The 11,069-nt window shown below is 40.0% G+C and overlaps 1 protein-coding gene across 2 annotated transcripts in view; it reads left to right on the forward strand.

The window, feature by feature from the left end:
- PDE6A (phosphodiesterase 6A) overlaps window positions 1-11,069 on the forward strand; it is a 219,093-nt gene that overhangs the window by 130,011 nt on the left and 78,013 nt on the right. For both annotated transcript variants that reach the window (XM_068277126.1, XM_068277127.1), the window contains 2 exons: window positions 8,024-8,090; window positions 10,077-10,124. In XM_068277126.1, the coding sequence (XP_068133227.1) occupies window positions 8,024-8,090; window positions 10,077-10,124 (115 nt within the window). The remainder of the gene's footprint in view (window positions 1-8,023; window positions 8,091-10,076; window positions 10,125-11,069) is intronic.

Consider the following 11,069-nt stretch of genomic DNA (forward strand, 5'->3'; position numbering starts at 1 on the left):
AGGCTGTATACAGACTTCCTTTTGAATCTCAAGAGATCATTTGTGTGTTTCTTCCCCCCCTGAGGGGGGAGTGCATAGCAGAACCACAACACTGAAGAACTTGGCAGCCTTCCAGACACAGGCTGACAAGTCTGACAAGGGAAAGATACATTGATTTATTACAGAGACTTTGATAGTACAAAGTGCTGCAGTTAGCCAGAACACATTAGAATAGCTTTTGGAACTTGTAGGATGATAAAAAACAGGATGCAATTTTTGTTACGGAGTCTCTTTAATAACGGGAGGGGTGGTGGAGTGTGTGTGTGTGTGTGTGTGTGTGTGTGTGTGTGTGTGTGTGTGTGTGTGTGTGTGTGTGTGTGTGTGTGTGTGTGTGGTGTGTGTGTGTGTGTGGTGTGTGTGTGTGTGGTGTGTGTGTGTGTGTGTGGTGTGTGTGTGTGTGGTGTGTGTGTGTGTGGTGTGTGTGTGTGTGTGGTGTGTGTGTGTGTGGTGTGTGTGTGTGTGGTGTGTGTGTGTGTGTGGTGTGTGTGTGTGTGTGGTGTGTGTGTGTGTGTGTGGTGTGTGTGTGTGTGTGTGTGTGTGTGTGTGTGTGTGTGTGTGTGTGTGTGTGTGTGTGGTGTGTGTGGTGTGTGTGTGTGTGGTGTGTGTGTGTGTGGTGTGTGTGTGTGTGTGTGGTGTGTGTGTGTGTGTGTGTGTGTGGGTGTGGTGTGTGGGTGTGGTGTGGTGTGGTGTGGTGTGTGTGTCTCTATACCAGGAGCCCTTTTTTCTAGGAGCCCTTTTCAAATAGACTCCCGTTACCCTTCATTTTCCTCTACTAGGCTATGAGTATTAGTTTAGTACAGCGGAAGTCAAACTTATTAAATAACGATTTAATATTCCAGGAAAAAAGTGGAACAATGCAAAAAATAATATATACAAAAGATTTACAAAAACAAAGTAAAAAGTTACAAAATAAAAGTTTACAAGGATACACAGCAAGACAAGTTTGCATAAAAATAAAATGGGATAAACGTTAATTGAACTTTTCCCAGCGCAAATGTCCAACCGTGGAGAGACACAAATTTTCCGATTCCCTCGGGATCATCTCTAGCGATGAGCTACTCTCAGGAGAAGATGATCTGTGACTGTCCTAGTTGCTGTTTTATAGCAAAATGTGTGCCCCGGGGCCACCCCAATGTCCCAGGTCCAGGAATAAACCGATTTGCTGTTTAACATGTGCAACTTCAAAGCGTTCCTGTGTTAGTGTTTGATCTTTTCAGAGATTTCAGAACACTTCCATAAACCCAATTTCCACAGGTATAACTATAGTCTAGTACATACATCAAAAGATTGTGAAGTGAGGCTTTCTCCTATCATATGTAAATTCCAAGGCTTTTCCTGTCCACTTTGAACTTGGCAGACTCAATTAGTCAGATTGTATTTTGGCCCACAGGTAGCTGTTTACATGTCCACAGAGTTCCAAGCAATATTGTTATGTAATTACCTGTACCCAGACACAGACAATCACATCTGAGACAGCAGATCAAAGGTGAAGACCTGACTGCTATTGTTCCCCCTGTGATGCAAATGTACTACAGGAAATCCAACTAGCAACATCCCATTTCCAGAGGACTGAATACAGACTCAAGGTAGCAGCCTCCTTCAACCATACACGTGACACAAAGAAAAATGAAAAATATGTTCCTGTATTATCCTTAACATCATAACTAGCTGCTATATTCCTGACACACACGAGGCACAAATGTCTGCTTTCAACTGCAGACAAGAGACAAAAAAAAAAAAAAAAAAAAAAAAAAAGCAGCGACAGTTCGGCGCCAGGTCCCTCTGTGCGGCAGCTGTACACACGCTGCACAGAGGGACAGAGATGCGGCAGAAGCGGTCGCTGATAGTTGCGTCCCACAGCCGGAAGCTCCCTTCTGGCTATGGGTAGCTGTCGCTAGTCCGCACATACACACGCGGTACGCGTGGCGGACTAGCGACAGTTGCAGAGACAGCAGTCGCCGTGCGATTGAACTTTCCAAGCTTTCTCCAGCGACAGTTTGGGGTGCGCGCCTCATACACATGGAGGACCTGTCGCCGCAACATGCGCGTGCCATGTGTTTGTGGCGACAGTTGTGCCCCGTGTGTAGGAGCCTTTACAGTCTTAGAAACAGGAACGGATCTAGACCAAGTTGCGCCTGGGGCAAGATCAGGTTATGGCGCCTAAAGGTCAGGTTTTGGCACTTAAACTGCCATTCCCCATCCAGCTTTGGCGCCTAAAGGTCAGGTTTTGGCGCCTAAACTGCCATTCCCCACCCAAATGTTGCCGCCTTTTTAACAATTCAACAAACTGCGCCTGGGGCAAGAGACCGTCCCTGCTTAGAAAGCCTCCTCTCCTTTGCTGAGACTGAAACAAGTCTGGCAAAATGACAATCCAATATCTCTTTCTTCTTTAGTAAATTCGCTAGAGACCCATAAAGACTTACATTTTGAATATTTACAGTTAACTCATTTTCTTAAAGCAGAAGTCGTTGGCGCTTTCTCGGTTAGACCAGTGTCAGACAGAGGATATATGTTTTTCCCGCCCTCCATCAGAACACAGAATATATCTTTCTTATACAATTGCTTACTTCCGCACTTTTGTGAAGGTACCCCTAATTTTATGACAGAATGGCATGAAAAGGTTAGACTTTACCCTATGATGCAGAATGGTCTAAATGTTGCACTTTTGCACATAAATACCCTCTCTCTGTGCGGGCACAAGAAAATGCATACAAGAATTCTGACATTCTGGTACAGAGACTACATAAATACGACTCTTTAATATCTGACCAGTGTTGGCGGTGTGGCAGTGAGGTAGGCGATATGCTTCACATCTGGAATGGATATTATAAAATTAAACCCTTTTGGGAAGCAATTTTCAAAATCATAGCAGCAATCAGCAATATAGTGGCTAAAAATAAACCAGCACATGTCTTACTTTTGAATATCTCCTGTCCTATTATGTGTTAAAAAAAAAATCATTAGTTCACCATATGCTCACAGTCGCAGGTCTTACAATACCAAAATTTTTGAAATCCACACACTCTCCCAATATCCAAGATTGGTTACTGTGATTAGAGCAAATTATTTATCTTGCATCTGATAGGGAATAGAAATTTGGTCAGACTTGTAGAAGGTAGTGTCAGAATTCTAGCGGTTTTATTTATGCAGGAAAAGCGGTCATATGTGTATGTTTTAAGTTTTAATGTTCTATGCAAAATTTCATTGTAAACTGTAACGTTAGAGTAATTTTTTAAAATATTGCTCTGTGACATCTCAGTATATTCCAAGCAGTGTAACTCATAATTGGATTATTCTAGTTACAAAAAGCCAGAACCTTCTTGTTTATGTTAGTGCGTTTGTCTGTGGCCTTGACATTTGAAAGATACTTCTGTGTAAAGACTGGGAACAAGTTAAAACTCACATTACTACGGCAATCGTATATATGCATTTTGCTCAATTAAACAGATATTATTAATCTAAATATTAATAATCAATACCGTCCTTCCAAAGAAATAAATAATTGTCAAAACCTATAATATAATTTAATACTTTGAAATACATTTAATGCTAGATTTTGCCAGTGATACTTAGAGGCAGTAAAACATTTTCATAAGATTGTTTATGTTCTTCTTGCTTGAAGGACATCTAGCTAGCTGAACAGTCATAGCTGATAACACATGATGTTTTGGGAACAGGCCTTATAAAAAATATAAAACAAGGGGTTTTCCCAATCAGTTAAAGATGATTCAATGATGCCACCTGGCGGTTTCATAGTCTTATAAAATTAATATTAATACAGATTTGTTATGAAATGCTGACAGCTGCCGGGTGAAGTTATTATATTTATTCATAAGAAAGGCAAATACATAGAACATGATTTCATATTATTAAGATTTAATATGCAATTATTTCTTATATGATTAATGGTTTTAAGAAGAATGATATATAATAAGCTTTATATTTAAATAAGTATATTAGAAGCCCTGTATTTTTCAATAAGCCCTAAATTCCTGAAGACTCTCACAGGTCTGTGTTAGTGTCAATTTGACCAACCTTATGTCTGGGAAAGTACCGAGACATTCCAACCTAATTAGCAGAGAACACCATCAGAAATGCGTCATGAATGACATGGTTTAGTCTCAATGTCTGGGGAAAAAAGTCAACCAGCAGACAAGATGGCTGGTGACGTCCATTTTTAATTAACTGCGTCCGAAATGACCTAATCAGAATTTATAAACAATAATATTATGACTTAGGTATTCAAAACACGATTAAGCATTGACACATGGAAGAACCTGGTATTCAGGGAAATTCCAGATTAGGCAGCCATATTGCATCCAATCCCTATAAAAGTAGGAGCTGAAAGCTCATAGTTTGCAGAAGCCCAACAATCACCTGAGAAGACACATGAGGCAAAAGCTACCTTACCACAAGTGGTTCTAGATGCTGAAGAGATGACAGAAGGGGTAATATATGCTTAATATTCTGGTAATTTACTTTATTCATTTTTCAGCATTAAGTTCTGTTAAGATGTTAGCAAGAAGTTTTTTAGAAGCTTTTTTTATGCTATTTCTTTAAGAAGATTACTACAAGTTTTACACAGCTGCTAGATACACAGCCATTGATACAGATGAGACTATTTTTGATCTTATTCTACATAACACAACTGTTATAGTCTTTTATGAATGTACTTAGAAAATTGATGATCGCTTGGCTATAAAGCCATGATGAGATGGAATACTTTTAGAAGGAAGCACTACTTGGAATTGTTCATATTTTGTATATATATATATGCTGTATGATAAGCAAATAAAATTTTTTATATAAAATCATATACTGAGTGCTCGGATTCATTTCAAGGTATACCGTCAATCTATAATTACGGTACTGTTTTAGAGGGTTCAGACCCCGCTATGCCGGATTTATATGATAGCAACGCTTTAAGGGCTGGTCCTCTACTGAGTTAGCAATCATGAAAAAGGCAACAACCGCTCAGGTTTTTGACAGTGGGAATATTTTGCACACTCTGAAGAAGGTTTACACTTGTTTTCGGTCTGAATTTTGAGTAGGCCCATGGCTACAGTTCATTTTCACTGCTAACACTCTATGAGGAGGTTCTCCTGGGTCTAGGCATGGCTGGCTCCGAACTGTTAGGTGGGGGAGCCGTCTTCTTCCCGACGCTTACTTTTTCGTTTCCTTTTCTATTTCTTTTTCTTTTTTTCTCATTTCTTTTCTACCCTTTCATCTCTCTTACATATGTTTATAACAGGGAGTGTTAAATAACTGTGATTGAGAGGTTTCCTATACTTTTTAGGGTGACGTTCCAGTCATACCTAATAGGAGTCACCTTAGTTCTACTCAATAGCTATAATAAATACACTAAATTGATGTGGTTATGTACATTATGATGGCAATAAGTCGAGAAAATTTGTATTAACATGAAAAAAAAAATACAATGCATATCATAGCATTGGCCTCAATTCACTAAGGGCAGTTTCTAAAAAAAAAAAAAAAAAAAAAAAAAAAAAAGTGTATAATACCGAATGCGGTATTTTAAAGACCCAAATTGTATTTTACCAAATTCACTACAGATTTTCTGCATGAGTTGAAGTTCAGTAATTTACAGAACAAACATGCTTCAATTCACTAAGCCCTGCTCGGTAAGTGTCACTTTCCAGCTGTGGAGCAGGTCAGTGGTGAGGCAGGAAGCTGTGTGTATGAGTCAGGATTTTCTGTCCAGTCCCCACCATCCCATTGTGCTGCAAGCACCAGGAAGAACTATTCTGTATACAGATTTCCACATCTAAAGGGATGTACAAAAGCCTCAAAATGTCTCCTTTCCCTGCCAGAGTGAAGTCCCTCCTTCCAGGGTGTCGGACCAACTCAGGGCTAGAAGCAGGGCTGCGTGGCTCTCTCTATTGGCTACCTGACTTCCTTTTTGCTGTCTGTCAACGTTACAGCATGGAGAGCGTTATCGGCTGGTCAGAGCTGGAGAAAAATACCAAACACTTTTGCTTGATTTACATAATTAGGTTATCTTTGTGAATTGCAATTTCCTGACATTTTTTGAGGTATTTACTGCACAAGTCGGTAATTTACCTCACTTGTCAGCAATTTTACATTTCTGTGCAGTAGTAGGTTTAGTGAATTGGACTTTGGAAAGAGGATTGGTAAAATCAGCTGTTTTCAGCATTATCAAATGCGGTAATGCTTAGTGAATTGAGGCCATTAAGTGTTAAAGGGTCCTATGGGTTTTTTCTTTTAAAGGGAACCAGAGACGCTGGAATCGTAAAAAGAAAAAAAGATTTTATACATACCTGGGGCTTCTTCCAGCCCCATAAGCCAGCATCGCTCCCACGCTGCCATCCTCCTCTTCCTGGATCGCCGGTACCGGGTCCCGTCACTTCCGGCGGACGCGGCCAAATGTCCGCATGAGCAGGGGCTCCCTCCATTTCCTTACGCGTGCGGCTGCGCAGTATGCAGCTGCACGCGTACGGGTATGCCGGGAGCCCCTGTGATGCAGACAATTGTCCGCGTGCTGCCGCCGATTGGCCGAAACTACGGGACCCAGTACCGCCGGATACAGGAAGCGGAGGAGGGCGGCGTGGGAGCGATCCGTGCGTATGGGGCTGGAGGAAGCCCCAGGTATGTATAAAATCTTTCTGAGGCCTCTGGTTCCCTTTAAAACCCAGAGCAATTTTCACATTTCTGCACTGCTTCCATTCATCAACCAATAGCTAACTAATCACACCTTGATTTTTTTTTTTCACGACAAATTAGGCTTTCTTTGTATAGTACATTTCGCTAAGAATTATTTTATGTGCCTTTTAAAGGGAATAAACCATTAAATAGGTCCATTTAAATAAAAAAACCAAAAATCGCTAATCGGAAGCTCTGTACAGTTTACAGTACAGTGCTTTCAAGGGCCGAAAAAACAACCACAATCGCACTAAGAAACACTGTACACAGCACTGCAGTGATTTAAAACACTGCAGCGATTCCTAGTGGGTTTCAGGCCTTACAGTTTTCAAATAAAATGCAATTTTGGTTTGCTCATTGTACTCAATCAATTTACAAGCCCTTATTTGCAAAAATAATAGTAATAAACCCTCATTGCATACATATTTGAAAAGCTAAGTCCCTAAGGTAACAAATTTATGTATGGTCTTTAAAGTCCATCACATAGGCTTTTTTTTCCACAAGTGTGTTATATGAGGCAGAAGGGGTTTATAGGCTTATTATAGGTATAGGACATCATTACTTATTTTTTTGTGTCTTTTTGGGGGGAGGCAGGGGGCACTAGATATTCCCACAGAGTCTCCTGTCTCTTTGTAATGCTGAATCACTGCAGCAAGAAGTGACAGCTTTGTTGTTTTTTTGTTTTTTTACAGGTTTTTTTTACAATGGAATGATCACTGTTGCTTGTTGCAGCAGAGTCTATGGCTAAGGCCTCGTTCACATCAATTAGCACAGATGGGCGTGCGATCGGAACACAACGTGTACGATCACACGCCATCTGCATCGCTATGTGATCCCATTCACTACAGTGAATGGGTCAGCATTGCATTTGACAAAAAAAAAAAAAAAAAAAAAAAGCATGCAGCAGTGCGATAGCTCATCGCAGCGCATATGATGGGACCGACAGAAGTGCTGTCTATGCATTTTTGTTTCACACATCATACAAGCTACTGAAATGCGCACTGCAGCACATATAGTGGAAACAAGGCCTTATACTCTCCTGTGGATAGGAAGCGATTTTTCATTTATGCAACTTTTTGTGACCTAAAATTGAAGAGTAATTTAGTACAAATTATGATTTCCTTTTTCTTGATTACTGAACCTTTATGATTTTTATCCCAGTGAAACTGGGTTGCTGGAGGTGGGCTCCATAGTATTTTATGGCTGGTCACAGACAGCCAAGAGTTTTTAGTATTATATTTATTGACATTTTTTCCATCATGTTACTTCAGAATATCAGCTATATATATTGTTTACATTTTAGGAATCCACCATCAGATCATTGGGCCTTGTCTAGTAAACTGCCCGCATATGTTGCAGAAAACGGACTTGTAAGTATGAGCGATACATGCAATGTTATACTGAGAGAAACAAAGTATGTTAGAAAAGAATGAAAGCAAGATTCCCAGTACACATGCTGTAATAGATTGCTGTAATCATTTTCTATTTTTTTTCGATAAGATAATTTTGTTTGATTACTCAGATCGAATATAATGATTTTTTTCCAACATGTCCGATCGGATTTTTATTGAAAAATGGGATCTTTCATTTTTGTTGATCACAAAAAGAGTTTTTTTCGATTTGATTGTTTTGGTCAAATAAACGGGAAAATCTAGCGTTTTTATTGTACCATGTATGTGCACCATAAGAAAGAGTCACATCTTAAATTTAAAGAACAGCTGATGGTGCCCATACATGGTACAATTTTTTAATTTTTTTTCGATTAGATAATCTTGTTTGATTATTCTATTAGATCGAATATAAAGATTTTTCCAACAAGTCCGATCGGATTAAAAAAAATATATTTTTAAAAAAAAAAAAATGAGTAATTGTTAATTTTTCTTGATAAAAAAAAAAAAAAAAAAAAAAATACTTTTTGACTTTCATTCGATTGTTTTGGTTGAATAAACTAGAAAATCTTATGTTTTTAGCGTGTATGGGCACCATAAGAGTGTAACTAGAAATGTAATTGAAGTTAAACTTTTACTTTAGAAATAGTCTACCTTATATTTTATAGCAATTATATTAGATTCAGAAGTACTGTTAGGGCCCTTTCATACTGCAGGAAAACAACGTTAAACGGACTGCAATTAAATGGCCAATAAATGCACGGCCAAAATATTAAAGCACTCATTATGCTGTCGACACCCAGCAACCCAGCTACACATCCACACTCATCCATAGACCTATCAGCACCCATCCACCTACACATCCGCATTCAGCCACACACTTATAAGCACCCACTCACTCTCTTATCAGCATCGAACCATCTTCATCCACCCATTAGCACTCAGCCAGCAAAATCTAGCATCCACTCCTTGCATGCAGACACCCACCTAGCCATCAACACCAACCCTACTTTCTCCCACCCAGAAGCACCTAGGTTAATTTCCTGCACTCAGAAGCACCCAATGTAATTTCTTCAACCCAGCTGCTCTCAGCTTAAAGGAAACCTGACACCAATGAAACAAATATAGATTTAAGTACCTTAGGATTCCTCCAGTCCCCTGTAGTCCATGGGCTCTCCTTTGTCCACTCTCCCACAGTCTGCTCCACAAGTCGGGGACTACTGCCCAAGCAACTCATTGGATGCGCTCCCATCTTGTACCCGCAGTTAGTAAAGGATTGTAACTGCACAGGCACAGAATGCTCCCGGCCACTGTAGCGCGACCAAGGAGGTGCGTGGCTAGAGCTGCGCATACGCAATTGTGCCTGACTGGTTACGTTAGGAACTTTACTGGAGCTGACTGCAGGAGAATGGACAGGACAAACACAGAGGAAGCCCAGACACTAAAGAGGGTTGGAAGAAGCCCTAGGTACAGTATGTATAGATGCTCGATTTTCATTCATCTCAGGTACACTTTAAACAATTTCTATCTCCTACCTAACAACCAGTACCCAATTTAATGTTTTCATACCCATCCACTAGCAGAATACATACATATACACACACACACACACACACACACACGTAACATTTACTTTAGGCAGCAAAAGGTCTGCCCTGCTACTTATGAAGCTGGATCAGTAGAGGGCAGAATGCAGAGAACATACAAAGCACCTCACCTCACTCCTAATGGCAATAACAAGACCAATACACTATTCAGAAGCCTGGAGTAGAACAAACAGCTTGTTATGCCATAACTATAGTCATAACAAAACGCAATAATAGAGGTTCAGTATTTAGATTCCTATCAATGCAAATTGTGACAGGTCTCTTTATTATTCATTGTTGTGAGTAACAGAAATAGCTGCATAGCCAACACAGTATAAGCTTGGATTTCTTTCCTCATACTTACTGACTGTGCTTCTTTCAGATTTGCAACATTATGAACACAGCTGCTGATGATTTTTTTGAGTTTCAGGTAAAACATGCCAATAAACTCCTTCCCTGTCTTCTAGTAGCAATGTATACAGATCAGGACAATGCACTTGATTCACCTGCCTCCATCACCCTTTGGGGGCAGCTAAAACCATCCAGATAATGGGGGCAAGGGGAAAAAGTAATGAGGGGGAGGAGCTTGCATGTCTGTTTGTCAGTCTAACCAAATACTTATCTGCTAGGGTGGGCTGGAGGCTTTTCAGAATGTTAGGATCAAAACACTGGAACTTGATTTCCAGTTCACTCTTGTATAGTTTCTTTAGTTTGGTTGATAGTTAAATATTAAGTTTTGTGCATGTTCTAGCTATGTGGACTGTAGAGCCACATAGAAGTTCATTTTTTTATCAGGTTGTTGCAAATGAACAATGTCAGAGCAGGAGGATCCTTAGCCTGATTCATAAGCCAGCAATGACTGGAGGACTCCGTCAATCATTGACAGATAGTTAAGTTCATGGTGGCATAATTCCCTACAGAGTGGTTATCCTGATACTCACTACATCATACAAGCCCTAGGATCTCAGCACATGGCACATGTGTGCAGTAGCATCCGGGGGTGAGGGGGACTTTAATGCTTTCAAGGGGTACTTGAAATTTTCAGTCAATTAACTATAGTGCACTATAGTAGTAGTAGTACACATATACACACACACCCGAGCAAGATTCAAAAGCGTTTATGCTTAAGTGACTGTTCCTAACAAGCGTCTATGTTTCAGGGGGTACTAAGGATGGTGTAACTAACAACAGGGGTACGTGGCAAAAGCTGTCATTCATAAAAGGAGTACATGTTATAAAAATGTGGAGAACCACTGTTCTAGGCAATGGTTCATGGTGCTATGGACCACATAGCTGTCACTTCTGAAAAACAAATTTGTGTAATTGTGAGCACAAAATATTAGGAATTAGAGCTTAGATACGGCTCCCACTATAA

The sequence above is a fragment of the Hyperolius riggenbachi genome, chromosome 3 (genome assembly GCF_040937935.1).
Source record: "Hyperolius riggenbachi isolate aHypRig1 chromosome 3, aHypRig1.pri, whole genome shotgun sequence".
NCBI classification, from domain to species: Eukaryota; Metazoa; Chordata; class Amphibia; order Anura; family Hyperoliidae; genus Hyperolius; species Hyperolius riggenbachi.